Source organism: Drosophila subobscura, chromosome O, assembly GCF_008121235.1.
Source record: "Drosophila subobscura isolate 14011-0131.10 chromosome O, UCBerk_Dsub_1.0, whole genome shotgun sequence".
Taxonomy (NCBI): Eukaryota; Metazoa; Arthropoda; class Insecta; order Diptera; family Drosophilidae; genus Drosophila; species Drosophila subobscura.
In genome coordinates, this window is record NC_048533.1 from 26,394,079 (window position 1) to 26,408,537 (window position 14,459).

At 47.5% G+C, this 14,459-nt stretch overlaps 6 protein-coding genes across 7 annotated transcripts; 3 read left to right on the plus strand and 3 right to left on the minus strand.

Moving 5' to 3' along the window:
- Window positions 1-106: 106 nt before the first annotated feature.
- LOC117897068 (alpha-tocopherol transfer protein-like) lies at window positions 107-1,297 on the minus strand. The gene is made up of 3 exons (XM_034805671.1): window positions 998-1,297; window positions 559-931; window positions 107-497 (listed from the first exon to the last, which is right to left on the minus strand). Exons 1-3 carry the CDS (start codon window positions 1,288-1,290, stop codon window positions 243-245), a joined length of 921 nt encoding a protein of 306 aa, XP_034661562.1. The 5' UTR covers window positions 1,291-1,297; the 3' UTR covers window positions 107-242.
- Window positions 1,298-2,496: 1,199 nt separating this feature from the next.
- On the minus strand, window positions 2,497-5,429 carry LOC117897882 (lysosomal acid glucosylceramidase). Its single transcript, XM_034806958.1, has 9 exons — window positions 5,288-5,429; window positions 5,085-5,227; window positions 4,869-5,028; window positions 4,663-4,810; window positions 4,283-4,603; window positions 4,083-4,212; window positions 3,899-4,012; window positions 3,315-3,838; window positions 2,497-3,149 (listed from the first exon to the last, which is right to left on the minus strand). Exons 1-9 carry the CDS (start codon window positions 5,349-5,351, stop codon window positions 3,050-3,052), a joined length of 1,704 nt encoding a protein of 567 aa, XP_034662849.1. The 5' UTR covers window positions 5,352-5,429; the 3' UTR covers window positions 2,497-3,049.
- Window positions 5,430-5,963: 534 nt separating this feature from the next.
- On the minus strand, window positions 5,964-7,936 carry LOC117897908 (lysosomal acid glucosylceramidase). Its single transcript, XM_034806985.1, has 4 exons — window positions 7,808-7,936; window positions 6,718-7,730; window positions 6,311-6,653; window positions 5,964-6,260 (listed from the first exon to the last, which is right to left on the minus strand). Exons 1-4 carry the CDS (start codon window positions 7,863-7,865, stop codon window positions 5,995-5,997), a joined length of 1,680 nt encoding a protein of 559 aa, XP_034662876.1. The 5' UTR covers window positions 7,866-7,936; the 3' UTR covers window positions 5,964-5,994.
- Window positions 7,937-8,140: 204 nt separating this feature from the next.
- Window positions 8,141-8,700, plus strand: LOC117897909. Of its 2 annotated transcripts, XR_004649118.1 has the most exons (3): window positions 8,141-8,232; window positions 8,292-8,545; window positions 8,602-8,700. XR_004649118.1 is itself a non-coding variant. In XM_034806987.1 (2 exons), exons 1-2 carry the CDS (start codon window positions 8,214-8,216, stop codon window positions 8,543-8,545), a joined length of 273 nt encoding a protein of 90 aa, XP_034662878.1. In that variant the 5' UTR covers window positions 8,147-8,213; the 3' UTR covers window positions 8,546-8,553. The 2 variants fall into 2 exon arrangements, 1 of the variants encoding a protein (XP_034662878.1); XM_034806987.1 differs by lacking the exon at window positions 8,602-8,700 and having other exon boundaries at window positions 8,147-8,232; window positions 8,292-8,553.
- Window positions 8,701-10,164: 1,464 nt separating this feature from the next.
- LOC117899044 (synaptic vesicular amine transporter) lies at window positions 10,165-12,968 on the plus strand. Its single transcript, XM_034808803.1, has 6 exons — window positions 10,165-10,854; window positions 10,918-11,439; window positions 11,501-12,102; window positions 12,164-12,380; window positions 12,445-12,569; window positions 12,627-12,968. The coding sequence occupies exons 1-6, from the start codon at window positions 10,674-10,676 to the stop codon at window positions 12,717-12,719; spliced, it is 1,740 nt and encodes a 579-aa protein (XP_034664694.1). The 5' UTR covers window positions 10,165-10,673; the 3' UTR covers window positions 12,720-12,968.
- Window positions 12,969-13,030: 62 nt separating this feature from the next.
- Window positions 13,031-14,112, plus strand: LOC117899048 (outer dense fiber protein 3-B). Its single transcript, XM_034808808.1, has 4 exons — window positions 13,031-13,185; window positions 13,250-13,468; window positions 13,522-13,708; window positions 13,775-14,112. The coding sequence occupies exons 1-4, from the start codon at window positions 13,167-13,169 to the stop codon at window positions 14,037-14,039; spliced, it is 690 nt and encodes a 229-aa protein (XP_034664699.1). The 5' UTR covers window positions 13,031-13,166; the 3' UTR covers window positions 14,040-14,112.
- Window positions 14,113-14,459: the final 347 nt, after the last annotated feature.

A 14,459-nucleotide genomic window follows, 5' to 3' on the forward strand; every position in this document is an offset into this window, starting at 1 on the left:
ACCCGAAAACCAGCAGCGCAAACGGATACAGATACATATGTACATGTGTACCTACGTCTAGCTGGGTGGGTGCATAGATATGTACAGATATACTCGCAGGCGATAAGTTTGTGTTATCTTTAATTGATCGACTGACTACACCAGAGCTTGGATATAGATACGTAAGTCTGTGTGTATTTGTGTATGAATGGGGGCTATCTGGAGGTGTTCCCAAAGAGAACGCTCTTTGATTTGGGTCAATGTCAATCCCAGTTCAATTTGCGAAAGGAACCGCTGGCCCCAAACTCTGCCTCGTATATGGTAATCTCATCGTGTCGCAGCTCCTCGATGGTGCCGTAGTTGCAATCCTGGTCAAAGTAGCCGCGATAGCTGTTCAACAGATCCTCCATGTAGGCCATGCACTCGCCCATATGCCCATTGGTGCCGCCATACTCCTCCGGCAGCGTCTCCTTGCCGATGTGCTCGATCAGCTCCTCACTGGACTTGAGGACTCGTATCTACAAGTATTTATGTGTATTGTTTAGGGTTTTCTTTAAGGAATGCATTCGATTTGCTTACCGGATAGCTGACCTGCATGCTGAGAAGATTATAGAGGAACATAATCGTTCCCTGTATGTCCTTGGGCATGTTAATGATGTACATTTCCTTTACCTTTAGCGGACCGCAATTGTACAGCCAGTTCCACCATTTGCGAAAGAGAACCTTGTCGAAGCGACGCATTTTGTCCGAGCTGACGCCCTCCAAGTCGATTATCTCACAAATGCCCGCCAGTGAGGCATAATCGTTCTCCAGGGCAACAATCTCCATGGCCATCGAGGTGAAGTGATAGATCTCGCGCAGCATATACAGATTCGGATCAAAGTGTCCAAACCGAGCAATGAACAGGGCAGTGCGACTGTCGCCCTTTGGCATATCGGGATACAGGCAAACTCTGAAAGAGTTCAGAGAGAACTGAGAAATGATTCCAACACTATTGCCAGGTTTTTCCATGGCTCACCCCAAACGGTTGATGTCCAGTAGTCGCTGCGTCACACAACGATTGTTCATGATCTCCGGAAAAAGGTTGTAGTGGGTGAAGTAGCGATCGATGCGCCGCTTCGTCTGCTCCAGACTGTAACGACAGCGCCGAAGAAAGGCAATCAAGAAGTCATCGTCGGTGCGGGCACGGAGATGTGGTTGCTGGCGTATCCACACGCGCAGGATGATAATGTCCTGCTGGATGCGGTCGGGCGTCTCGTTCACCTCCTTCTCGGCCAGCTTGGCCAGTGTCGGCGAGAGCGGACGTCGCATATTGCTGATGGCTCTGCGCTGTTTGATGACATTTGGCCCATGGCTATGGTTATGATGGTTGGATATGGTTGCCTAATTTGCCTATTCCTCGCTTTCCATGGTGCTGGCTGGTGTCTCCATAATCTAATCTTATCTGTCCTGGAAAATCGTTTTGGGGAAATAACGCATACACCGTGATACTCCCGTTTCATGGATTGTATTCGTATCTACTCGTATTTATAACTTGCACTTTTCTCTAGCTCTGGGACTGGCACAGGGACAGAGGACATGGCAATGATAGGGCACATCCGGCGCCTGTCCCCTTGAGTCACTTAAGTGCACTCTTCGACGACTCGCTGGGGAAATGGGGGGTACTCCTCCTGCATCTCTCTTTTACGCTCTGGCCCTGAAATGCGATCTCCATTTAATGCCCGAAATAAATCTAGAGCTAAATAGTATCCAGTTTAGTTTAGTGTGTGTTTGAGCATTCAATTTGAGTGGCTGTCACAGGGCATTACACTGACATCGCGAGTAGGTGGCGGCGATGCCAAGAAGTTGACATGGAACACCTACGGATCGAGCAAATTGCTGTGACATGCTGCTGTCAGCTGCTGACAAGCCAGCGATCGGGCCATCGGGCGGCCAGGAAACGGATCAGTTTGCCACCACGCCAATAACTCATAACACATTATGGCGACTGCCACTGGAGAGACGAGACTGTTCTTTGATCTTCCTGATGACAGGGCAGCGCGTGTAAATTCCCTTTACAGCCAGCACTCGTCATTGCTCCCGACGTGAACATATCGTTGCCATATTAATAATGAGCCTCATTAACTGGCTGCACTACAACACCCGACACATTGCGGGCTGCTGGCACTTTCCTTTTTCGAAACAACGAAGGGTAGAGAGCAGTTGAGGCGGCATGTAATTGACACGCTCATTGCTGATAAGTGTATTTTGTTGTAAGCACTTGAGATATGTTGTGCCCCAAGCCCTTCTTCTCTTGCATATACTACTCGTATGATGGATGCACAAAGAATGGATTTCAAGTACAACAAAAGGCCTGATGAATCAATTCATACCACATTAGCAAATGTATCCTAAAGCAGACACAAAACCACACTAGTCATATGGGTCGTATAAACGTTTCATACTTTAATTTATAGTCTTACATAAAACGCCCCATTTTGTGCGCCAAGTGCGATGCACAGCGGGAAATGCATTTACTTAGCGCTCAATTGACAATCATATTTATAGAGCATATATTGAACAACACAAAAAAAAACAGAAACTAAATCCTAGAGTAGAACTACAAAAATATGCATGCCAGAGATGTTTTTTCGGTTGTTGCCGCTCGACTGGCAGTTGTCAGTCAACTTGATCCGAAATATAGATGCTGCCGTTTGTACTTTGCCGTTCCACAGATAAAACAGATTCGGGTTCTGTTTGAGAGGCGGGAAAGAGCATTAAACGGCACATGAAATTTCATTGTAAACAGACGCGTTACGGCAAATTGAGCAGCTTAAACAAATTTCCGTTGTCATAGAGACATAGAGATGCTTGCAAGCGAGCATTACATCCTTGCATCCTCATCCACATGTCCATCCTGTTGAGGGGAATTTATTGGCTTCCGTTTTGTTGTCACTTGAGCTGTGGTGTCTGTAGCGCAAACATGAGACATGTCGTCTATCCTAATTGGTCCTTTGGGCAGCGGCAGCTGGACTCCGTAACCTTACCTAACTTATCTCAAAACCCCCACTCGATACACTTCCTGGAACTCTCATTTGTAGAGCACTGTGTGCCAGGAGCGGGGCGGAAGGCGTAGATTAAATGGACCACTTTGGCTATCGTTGAGCGCCACATCCACTGGCAGATTTTGGCTGCAAGAAAGTGCAAAGCAGAGCATCCATTAGATGTATGGCATTCATAAATGTGCAACGCTGCAGCGTTGTAGGCAATTAAGTTGACGCACTTAAGCGGCACCGTCGCAGTTGAGGCCCAAAATAGAATGCAGGATGCGCAGACACGCGCGCCACTTAACTTACCCATTGTAGACGATCAACGCCACACTGCCGTCTGGGCGCTGGAAGCCCACTACACTTAACTGCGTAAAGGAATTGTTTTCGCCCTCGATCCGCGTCTCGATGCGCACCGATTGCGCCGGCAGAAACTTGGAGAAGTGCCCGATGGCATAGTAAATCGGTTGCTTGTACATCTCACTTCGACTCGTCGCATTCACAATTATCGGTGCGTCCACAAAGTTGTTCACATAGTTGGGTCCGCCCTGCTCGTCCAGCACTAGATTCCAGTCTAGCCAACCATTGAAGCTGTGTTGAAAATCTTGGATGTAGGCACGCATGTAATTCTCGCCACGCTGCCAACTGCCCAGCTCGGGGCCGTGCGTCTGCCAGGGCTTGTCGCCAAGGCAGGACTCTGTGTTGAGCAGCAGCTTATTGGGCATTTCCTGGTGTGCCTGGTCAATGAGCTGGGGACCAACCAGCTCATCCCAATACCAGTGGACGGCCAGGCCATCCAAATACGACAACGCACTGCTGCGCGATGAACGCATCTAAAATAAATGACGACTGCCTTTAGTGTTTAATGGAAACATTTTCATGCACCAGCTCACCTTGCGGAACCACGAGGGAAACGTGTACCGCTGGTCATCGTTGCCAAAGATCAGCACGGGCCTCTGCGTCGAGTTCCTAATGGTCGGCCCTAGATGATCGCTCAGCCATATTGCCTGGTCGTAAATATTTCAAGATGCTTAATAGCCAGAATCATGATTGAATGTTTGGCATGCCGCCTCCTACCTGCTGCCAGGGCGTCCAGCCCATGCTCATGAAATGCACAAAGAAGAAACCGATGACGCCGTTTAGCGGCTCATTGCCAGTGGATATGGCCCAAATCGGCATATTTTTAGACTGCATCAGTTCGAGAAATCTGCAACGGATTCCAACAACATGAATATATTAATGGCATTCGCAGTGCAAACAAATTCTTTCTCGCTCACTTGAGATGATAGAGGGCCCAGGTCTGGTAATATTCCGTTTTTAGCTGGCCAAAGCCTGTCCAGCGGTCGTTGGTCTTCATCCAGGGAGGCGCACTCCAGGCAGCGGCCATTATTTTCAGCTTCTCCAGTTGAGCCACTCTCTTGAGGCGCTTCAGTTGTTCAATTTTCTGCAGATCCCTTGGATCGAGCTGAGTAAAATTCGATAGGCTGGCATCATTTCGTGGCAGCTCGTTGTAGGCCCAGGGTTCCATATCAAAATCACTTCCTCCTATGGACATGCGGATGCTGTTGTAGGCAATGCCATCCCTGTGGAAGTAGGATCTACAAAGGAAAAACAGTTTATAATTACAATTGCGAAGCAGTTTTGATTCGAGTCCTACTTGTAGACATGATCCTGCAGGTCTGGTGGCAACTGTTGAATCAAATACGAGACAGTTCCAGTGAAGGCACCGCCAAATATGGATACATTCTGAAAACGCAGCTCCCGTTGCACCGAAACTTTTACAGTCTTGACGCTGGCATTGATGACTGTAAATAAGAAAGGGATAAGTGATGTTTGTCATATTTAAAGGCTCGGAATAGTTACACAATCGCTGCGGAATGCTTGCCAAATTCAGCCAGGCTCTGTGCTGGTCCACAACAATGGCCTCCGCGTGAAAGTTCTCATCAGTCGACTGTTTGTCTTCCACCACCAAAGGCGTCTTAATGGAAAGGTCACCAGTTGTTACTTTAAAGCGCAGACCATCCTAGAAAACAGAATATTGTGGCAATCAAAGTGATTTCTTGAGATCTGCCCACTCACCTTGCTTGAGCTAATCACCACAACCTTAGAGGCATCGTTCAGTTCCGGCTGCTCCAAGTAATCGCAGTAGGTGCTGTTGCACACACAAACACTGCCATGCGGTGTCTCGCGGAGATCGCAGGGCACCTGAGTTAAAGCAGCAACTGCAAGTAATGGAATTTAGGTGAGCAGGTAGGCACTTATCTCTTTTGTGCGTCACTCACCTCCCCCCTGCTGGGCACAGATTGCGGCCACTGCAAAAAGAAAGCACAGCCAAATTTCTTTCATTTTTGTTTCCAGTCGAAGTCAAACTGCAGCAACGGCGATGAGGCGACGAGTCTCGTTCGGAGGCGTCCAGTCGACTGAGTCCGAGCGGAGAGTCAGTCATGCGGGTGCTGCGAAAGCGTTTCTCTAATCAAGCGTCGCGGGAAACCGAATTTCGCTCAAGTTGTTTGTTTGTGTTTCTGTGAGGCCACTTGACCCGGGCACAGCTGTTGATCTGATAAAGCAGCCGGCAAGACGTTGGCAAGTAGCGATACATGCCCACTTGGAAATCTGCGCACGCAATCAAAAGTAAAAGTTATGCAAACGACAACGGTTAGCGCGGGAGAATCGGATGGGAGGAGGAACACGAAACAGTTGATCTGGCCATCGAACGGTAAAAGACCACTATGGTTATCCCTTTCGCACTCACAAGCAAACACATAGTATATTAATAGCAAGGTGAGGCATTGCGCTTGAGATGTCTCACATACGCCCACACATATGTGCTCCTTACGTATTAGGGCAGCAAGAATTTGGTAAACACAGTACCTTACTTAAAATATACCCTTGACAAGCCCTCTCAAGTCAATATGGCCATCCCTTTCGCACTTGCAGGCCAAAGAAAACCGCATGGAATGCAATTAATTAGTTTATTGCAAAAATGGGTTTAGCTGTACAGCAAGGTGTGAATGGACTTGGCGGGCACATTGACCGTAAACTCGCCGCGCTCAGTGTCCATCACTGTAATGTCCAAATCGGCGCGTCCACTGTTGAAGAGCACGGCGGCAATCTTCTTGTCTGGCCGCATAAAGGCAACGCTATCCAGATTCACATTGCTGGGCACCGCATCGACGCGGATGGAACCTTCCGGCACCAACTTGGAGAAATGTCCCATGGCATAGAACATGGGCTGCTTGTAGAACTCCTCATTCGCTGCAAGGAATCGGTAAGTAATTGCGAAATTCAGTGTGAAGTGAACGTACTTGTGGTATTGGCAATGACTGGGGCATCGACTGTGTTGTCCACGTAGTTGGGGCCGCCCTTCTCGTCCAAAATGATATTCCAATCGATCCAGCCGTGGAAGCCATGTTGAAGGTTCTGCAAAAATGCGCGAGCGTATTTCTCACCCCGCTCCCAGCTGCCCAGGATGGGGGCCGCTTTCTGCCAGGGCTTATCGCCGATGCAAGACTCGGTGACGAGTAGGAGCTTGTCGGGCGCGTATTCGGTGGTCTCATCGATAAGACTGCTGCCGAAAATCTCATCCCAATACCAGTGCAGCGCTAACCCGTCCAGATAATCCACCGAATTGGGGCGCGTGTAATTCATCTGGAATTTATGTGCGACATAACCTTAAAGTTTGCAGCTGCTTGGGGGTCTGCGCGTATCTTACCATTTTGAACCAGTGCGGAAAAGAGTAGCGCTGATCATCGTTGCCGAACAGGATGATGTCCTTGAATTCAGAGTTTCGGATCGTCGGCCCCAGGTGATCGTTCAACCAGATGGCCTGCGCCTGTGGGGTCCAGCCCATGCTCATGAATCGCACAAAGTACATAAAGAAGATGCCGTTCAGTGGCTCGTTGCCTGTCGAAATGGCCCAGATGGGCAGTCCATTATCCTCCATCAATTTCACCCACTTGAGGTGGTAGTCGGCCCAGGTCTGATAATACTGCTTCTGTAGTCGTCCGAAGCCAGTCCACTTGTTGTTGGTCTTCATCCATGGCGGTGCACTCCAGGCGGCACCCTTGATTCGTAGATTTTGTACGCCCGAGACCTCGACGAGGCGTTTGATGTGGCTCACACGCAGCACATCTCGTTCGTCCAGCTCGTCCATGCCGTCGAGATTTGTGTTGCCCTCTTCCTCGGCATACGCCCAGGCACTGAGATCAAAGTCGCAGCCGCCGATCGATATGCGCATCAGATTGAATCCCAGTCCTTCCTCTGCGTAAAAGGACTTGAACAGATGGTCGGCGAGTTCAGGCTGCTTGAAATTGTCCACTAGGTAGGATACGGCACCGGTGTAGCTGCCTCCGAAACCTGCGATTGTCTGATGGGTTATGCTGCGATTCACTTTCAGTGTCACGTAGCGGGTGATGGTGCTCTCGCGGGACTCCAAGGTGAAGGCACTGGCCATGGCCTGATCCAGCATTCGGGAGAAAATGGTCTCGTTTTTGGTCTCTGGCACAGGCTCCTCATAGTCGTGCACAGTGTACTTGACCTCTGTCTCGAAGTGTCCGCTAGATGTGGCGAATCGGAGTCCCTGCTTAGAGCTGGAAATCAGTGCGAATTCTGTGTCATCCGTCAGCGTAGGATTTTCCAAGTAGTCGCAGTAATCTGCAGTGCACACGCACACCTTTCCCTGCTCCGCATCCTTTACTTTGCACGGCACCGTTTCCCCCTGGCCACCTGAAGAACCGCGCAGGTGGTAAGATAGTTCCAATTCCAATTTCTAATTCGGTTTTATGGTTTTCATTGGCACTTACCGATTGCAGCTATCAGCAGTGGGACTGCGAACAGCCAAACTCCTTTGCTGGCAGACATTTTCCTCGTTGACCGTGCGCTTGGTTGGCTACCAACGGACTGACCGGCACAGACGGAGCTGAAGCTACGAGCTGGACATGCTGACAACTTATCTAAGCACTTCGAGCACTTCCCCAAGAATGCTCAAGACAAGGAGCATTATTGATAGCGGCTGTCTATCATTGTGATTAGCAGTTTATTGAGCTTTTCCCTTGCTGATTTTGTTCATCATCAAACTGGCCTTGAATTTTCGTTGTTTTGGTTTTGGCAAGGTATTTTTTGTTAATTTTCATTCCTCCCTTCACACCCGTTCGGCAAACAACAAACAAATTACCTTTTGAGTTTCCTTTCTACATTTTCGACCCAAATATGTCTCACAGATCTTTAGGTAAAAACCATACGGCGTTTTAATACATATTTCAAGTAAATTTCTAAATATTTTACAAGGACCTGGACCTGGTGCATACATGCTGCCCAGCTGCTTTGGCAATGAGAAATGTGACTCCAGGAAGCAGCGTAGCCCTCGGTATTCCTTTGGCAGCCGTTCTCGTTCCTGTAATCGTGCAAATCTTGTGGGACCTGGCCCCGCGGCCTATCACCAGGGCTCGGTAAAGCGTTACGGAAAGGCCAACAATCTGGAATATGCGTATTTCCATAGGCGTGGCATAGACAACAACAACAACCCAAAAAGTGTTCGCTAGGTAGAGTCTCAAAGCTTTTGTTGTCTAATCTTGAATTAACGAGAATTAAGTATCAGATTAGCCTAATCGGCGTGCTAAACTCGAGTGGGCGTATGTTTTTCGCTAAAGTAACAGGTGAGGAACAGGTGTGTGTTCAGGTCTCAAAGAGGGAAACACCACTACAAATATTCACACAAAACAATTTGACTTTCAGGGAGAATGTTGGAGCTATATTTATACCCCATCTTGATTCAAAATAGGTCAACAGTGTGGGGGGAGCATTCTCCGTGTCCTCTCATAAAATCAATTTTGAAAGAGTACTCAAGTCTGGGCTAAAGCAATCCGTCACAAATTTGAGGGGACTAAATTTAAACGGCTGAAAATTCAATGAAACGGAAAATGTGACTAAAGGCCAACAAATCCATAGCCTGCTTATCGGGGCCGTGGCAAACACTCGTTCAGCTCGGGCCGCGCGAAGCCTTTAAGCCAGTGCTTAAAGCCCCCCGCGACGCTGTACTATGGCAGAGGGGGATTTAATAATAAAGAATCCTATGACATGGATACATCTTTAAAGTGATGTGTGTGTGTGAACATTTGCTCTCTGTCCCGCAGCGAAAAACTATCAACAAGCCAATAGAACAGGAATTAAATTATGATATGGATACCAAAGAATAATGAATGCTCTTTCCCCAAAAATGGTTACAAGTTTTTAAAGTATGAATAAGTTTTTGTCCACTATTAAAAGGGATTTTCATTTGAAAACTCATTAATTTTATTTGAAGTAAATTTTTTTATATTTGTATTTAATTTATAGAAACAGCTTAAAGCTTTTAACTTTTTATACCCGGTACTCGAAGAGTAAATAGGGTATATTGTATTTGTGCACAAAGTGAATGTATGTAACGCACAGAAGGAAACGTCTCCGACCCCATAAAGTATATATATTCTTGATCAGCATCAATAGCCGAGTCGATTGAGCCATGTCTGTCTGTCCGTCCGTCCGTCCGTCCGTCCGTCCGTCTTGTTTGTCGGCTAGTTCTCAGAGACTATAAAAGCTGGAGCCACCAAATTTTGGCACCAGACTGCTGTATGCTCACACTGAAACCAGTGTATTTCAAAAATGAGCCCCGCCCCCTTCCGCCCCCGCAAAAGGGCGAAAACCTCTTAAATCTACAATTTTGAAGATAACAACGCCGTTCCGTAGGGAGTGACCATATCTATCAGATCACCAAATTGGGATTTGATTGGATCATTATTATAGCCACAATGAAGAAATTAATTTTCAGTGGCCAAACCCACCCCGTCCCGCAGCATTCACACTCTGCTTCGCGCTGTTTATGGCCTCTACCCCTGACACGTCTCTGCCACTGCCGCTGCCTCTGCCGTGACTCTGCAGTTTTTGGCTCTAGGGGAGGGTGGCGAGCTAAAGGAGCGTGTTGGCGTGGGCAGTGTTGTTGATGTAGATGACAGATGAAGAAAAAATGTAAAATATGACAAATAACCGCTAAGTTGCAGATGTAGTACTGAGTGCCGGGTATAAAAGTTGTGACGCGTAAGAAGCGTCTCACACGTCCCTTCTCGTTTAGAATTTAACTTAATAACTTTACACTTTTTATACTAGTTTCAGACTGTCCACAAGGTCCATAGACAGGATGTGCACTCTCTCCAATTTGAATAACTTTTGGCCTACACCACTCGAAGAGGTCAGCCTCAATTTCATGTTCAACACAAACAGCAAAGCATAGAAAATATATATGAACGGAGCATTGATGAAACCTCGTTCGGGGCACCCGGCCCATCATCCTGCTCGGGACTCGGACCCGGACTCGGGAGTCGCCTCGGTTCGCAGGCTGTCAATAAAATAGAACGGCAACTTGTCGCTCCCTTTCAATATTCGCAAACTCGTCGTTGAGGCAGCAACACCCACCTGTTGTTGGTTCCTGCTCAACTGGTGCTATCGTCGTGTGTGTGAGGGAACGAACACGCGAGTGAGTGTGTGTGTGTGTCTGCATTAATATTGTGTAGCATACTTTGTGGCGCGAATCGAGACTAAAAGCAAAGCAAAGCCATCGAACCATATGGCAGCATAAATTGGCAGTGTCAATCAGTTTGTGAGGAAGATTTACAATTAGCTTATCGTGCGACCGACATGTCGGAGCTTTCGACACATGGCCAGCTCCAGAGGCAGGCAGCCCAAGCAGCTGCCGTCCAGCTAAATGCCTCGGCCAGACGCTGCTCAACGCCCGCTAATGGCAGCAGTAATCGCTGTCTCATTGCAGTGATTGTCTATCTGGCCCTGCTGCTGGATAACATGCTGCTGACCGTGATTGGTAATACAAATTAATCAAAGATAAACTTAATCAGTGTAAAGAACGATTAGTTCCCATTTGCAGTGCCTATTCTGCCAGATTATTTGGCCGGACTGGAGCTAGAGGCCTCCACACCGCTGGTCCTAAGTCTGGAGGAGACAACCCCATCCTCAAAGCTGGCCTATCGCAGTGGAGAGATGCTCGGTGGCGGCCATCAGCTACATACCGCCAAACATCCCATTCCCGGCAAATCGATGGTCAATTTTACGCTGCTTCAGATCTCCACAGAGCGCCCAACAACGTCCACAGTCACACCCATGACTACGGCGACGGCACTAATGCTAGATACCGTCCAGTCGGGCGGCACTAATGTGACCACCCCCACCAGCAAGGTAGCTCCCGATAGCCTTAAAACCAGTATTGTGCACTCAAACAGCAGCCGGAGTCTGACCTTGGCGCAGGAGAACGGATCCATTGGCCTGCTGCTTGCCATGAAGGCTCTGGTGCAATTAATTTTCAATCCGATTGTCGGCAACGCGACCGGCAAGTTTGGCTACCGGCTGCCCATTGTCGTGGGCACCTTCTTCCTGCTCGTCTCCTCATTGGGTAAGCCCCTTTCGTACGTTAATGACAAAAACGGATGGTATTATTGTGTGTCTACTTGCAGTGTTCACTGTGGGCGAATCCTATTGGTCGCTATTGGTGGCCCGTGCCGTGCAGGGTGTGGGCTCTGCGTGCATCAATATCTGCGGCATGAGTCTGGTGGCCCAAAGCTACCCAGAAGAGGCACGTCGCTCCAAAGTGATGGGCATCATCTTGGGCAGCATTGCATTGGGCGTGTTGCTCGGCTATCCATTTGGCGGTATCCTTTACGATCTGATGGGGAAATCGGCTCCCTTTATTATACTCTCAACGCTGATGTTCTTTAGCTTGGGCCTGCAGCTGCTGACGATGGATCTGTCTGTGCAGCCGGAGGTGGTGGTTGAGGAAACTCCCAAGTGGCGGCCATTGCTCGAATGCAAAATGATCTTGGCCATTGTGCTCGCCATCTGGTTCTCCACGTCCACGATGGCTATGCTTGAGCCGTGCTTGCCCATTTGGTTGATTCAGTACTTGAAGCCGAACAAATGGCAACTGGGAACTGTCTTCATACCCGATTCTGTAGGCTACTTTGTGGGCACCAATTTCTTTGGCAGCGTTGCCTATCGCTTTGGCCAGGTGAAGATCTCCTGCATCAGTCTGCTACTGGTGGGAATCGCCTCTATTTTGGTATGTATTGGCTTTGTTCTATGATTTAAACCAAATTAAATTACTTCTCATTTGCCTGTAGATCCCCAGCGCGACGACTGTTAGCCAGCTGCTGTTGCCGCACTTTGCTTTAGGTCTTGGCATTGGGGTGATTGATGCTGCTCTTGTGCCGCTGCTGGCCACCTTTGTAGATGCAACATTGGCCCAAGAGGAGCAGGGTGAGGTTAGCACTCCCATTTCCAGCTACGGAACTGTCTATGCCATACAACAGACATCTGTTAGCCTGGCCTATTGCTTGGGTAAGTCTATAGGCTGATCTCTCAGCGTGTACTCATCTCATCGGTTTCTATTCTACCTTTATAGCTCCATTGATTGGTGGAGAGTTGGCTCAGACATTTGGCTTTGCCTGGCTAATGCGCATAGTGGGCATATGCAACATGATCTATGGCCCTATTCTGGTTTATCTCTATCACAAATACGATCCAAAGGTAAGCATAATCTCTGATAAAATAAATCTTTATTTACTTATCTTCATTTACTCGCAGATCTTACGGGAACAACATAATGACATGCTGCTTCAAAGCAGTGGTCGTGGCTCTCGTTATAAGCAGCTCTACAACTCCATGGACGTAGAGTAGCCCGCCCGACTTAGCCATGAATCCTCGTAAATATTAAGCAATCAATTTAAAGATTTACTTTATTCGTATTTTTTTGGCTCATCTAAAGCAATATATTTGGAGATCAGTTTTCTGTGCCCATGGAGTAGGGTATAACGGGTATTTCCATTCAAATATCTCTCGAATCTCCGCATGTCGAAATCACTTAACAATGTTTCCAATTCATTCAAGATAGTATCATATTCAACTTTACCAATAAAGATCCAATATGTCATAATATGTATGTCCCTTGCGTATTTCCTTACAAAGTAGTCGTTGAATTTAATTTTTACTGTCCCAGCATGGCGGACTGTTGGAATTATCATTCTATTTTTGGTGTTCGTTCGGCAAACAACTCTTTTTGAGTTCAAAATTTTCAATAAAATATTTGTTTCTAATATTCCCCCAAAACTAACAAAATAATACAAAATGGCGGTGCGGCCTGTAGGTGAGGAAAATTTGACAGTTAAAAACGTCTTAGGATTAGGGATAATGTGTTTGGTTGTTGGCAGGACCTGGCCCAGGCGCTTATATGCTGCCACCCACTTTGGGCTACGATCGTCACGATTCGCGTAAGCAGCGTCTACCCCAGTATTCCTTCGGAATGCGAACCAACTTTCAGGGGAGGAACATTGGACCTGGTGCAGGTGCCTACAAGGTCGACAAGCTGACGAGATATGGCAAGGCTGGTGGCTTGGAGTACTCGATAGCTCCGCGGTTGAATACCATTGGTAAGTGTTTCATATGTCAAGTGGTATGGTTACCTTTCAACCATTAATTGCAGATAAAAGATTTGGTCCTGGACCCGGGGCACACGATGTGCATCTAAAGCCTTTTTTCACGGGCATCAATGCACCGTCCTACTCCATGGGTCTGCGCACGGACTACAATTTCAAGAGGCACGGACCTGGTCCGAATGCCTACAAGTATGACGTCAACACCGTAAAACAAGCCGCGCCAGCGTATAGCATGTGAGTAGCTCAGTCCTTGCAGCCAGTGCAGCTGATCGATGACTAATTCAATCGTCTGTCATTTAGGGGACTGCAAACAAAGACGCTCACAAAGGGAATGTCACCTGGTCCTGCTGCCTACGCTCCTGGCGATATCAATGTGAACTTGACACGCGCCCCGCAATACTCAATGTCGCCGCGAGTGGGCCTCGCGACTAAGGGCGTGGGTCCTGGCCCCAACTTCTACGATCTGATGTACTACCGTCCCGGCAAATCTGGACAGGCCTACTCGTTCGGTGTGCGCCACTCGCAGTTCGCGCCGCCCATGATAGTTAGGTGTGATAACATGTAACAAAGGGGGGAGTGCAATATTAGAACAAATATGTACAAAATTTCCGTCAAATAAAATAGGTCAAATTATAATTGGTTCTATTGTATTTATTCTTACATGTATGTACATATAGGGGTATTTAAAAATACTGTTGGGATTTCTTCGAATGTCATGGAGTAGGTGTCAATGTTTCAATGTAAATATACACAGGAAATAATAGAGAAAAAAACACATTTCCTAAGGAAATTTCAGGAAACGTTTTCCTAGGCTGTTTTTCGATCAGTAGATTATTTAAATTTTTCTGAAGCAGTTCCAGCGTCTATAAGTGACCGTTTACTGTATACTTTTCAGCATATTTTGACGTCAAAATTGAGTTGATGGCATATTGACTGCCATTTGGTATATTTAATTAATTTTTGGTATATTGCGAAATATTTTTGA

Coding starts and splice junctions, on each gene's coding strand:
- LOC117899048 (XM_034808808.1), top strand. Junction 13,469..13,521: donor TCCGCGGTTGAATACCATTG/GTAAGTGTTTCA, acceptor CATTAATTGCAG/ATAAAAGATTTGGTCCTGGA. Junction 13,709..13,774: donor GCCGCGCCAGCGTATAGCAT/GTGAGTAGCTCA, acceptor TCTGTCATTTAG/GGGACTGCAAACAAAGACGC.
- LOC117897908 (XM_034806985.1), bottom strand. CDS start 7,865: ATGTCTGCCAGCAAAGGAGTTTGGCTGTTCGCAGTCCCACTGCTGATA. Junction 7,731..7,807: donor ACTGCTGATAGCTGCAATCG/GTAAGTGCCAAT, acceptor GCGGTTCTTCAG/GTGGCCAGGGGGAAACGGTG. Junction 6,654..6,717: donor TTCCGCACTGGTTCAAAATG/GTAAGATACGCG, acceptor CATAAATTCCAG/ATGAATTACACGCGCCCCAA.
- LOC117897068 (XM_034805671.1), bottom strand. CDS start 1,290: ATGCGACGTCCGCTCTCGCCGACACTGGCCAAGCTGGCCGAGAAGGAG. Junction 932..997: donor CTGGACATCAACCGTTTGGG/GTGAGCCATGGA, acceptor GAACTCTTTCAG/AGTTTGCCTGTATCCCGATA. Junction 498..558: donor GCATGCAGGTCAGCTATCCG/GTAAGCAAATCG, acceptor AAATACTTGTAG/ATACGAGTCCTCAAGTCCAG.
- LOC117899044 (XM_034808803.1), top strand. CDS start 10,674: ATGTCGGAGCTTTCGACACATGGCCAGCTCCAGAGGCAGGCAGCCCAA. Junction 10,855..10,917: donor CATGCTGCTGACCGTGATTG/GTAATACAAATT, acceptor TCCCATTTGCAG/TGCCTATTCTGCCAGATTAT. Junction 12,570..12,626: donor ATCACAAATACGATCCAAAG/GTAAGCATAATC, acceptor ATTTACTCGCAG/ATCTTACGGGAACAACATAA.
- LOC117897882 (XM_034806958.1), bottom strand. CDS start 5,351: ATGAAAGAAATTTGGCTGTGCTTTCTTTTTGCAGTGGCCGCAATCTGT. Junction 4,604..4,662: donor CTGCAGGATCATGTCTACAA/GTAGGACTCGAA, acceptor TTTCCTTTGTAG/ATCCTACTTCCACAGGGATG. Junction 3,150..3,314: donor GCGTTGATCGTCTACAATGG/GTAAGTTAAGTG, acceptor ACTTTCTTGCAG/CCAAAATCTGCCAGTGGATG.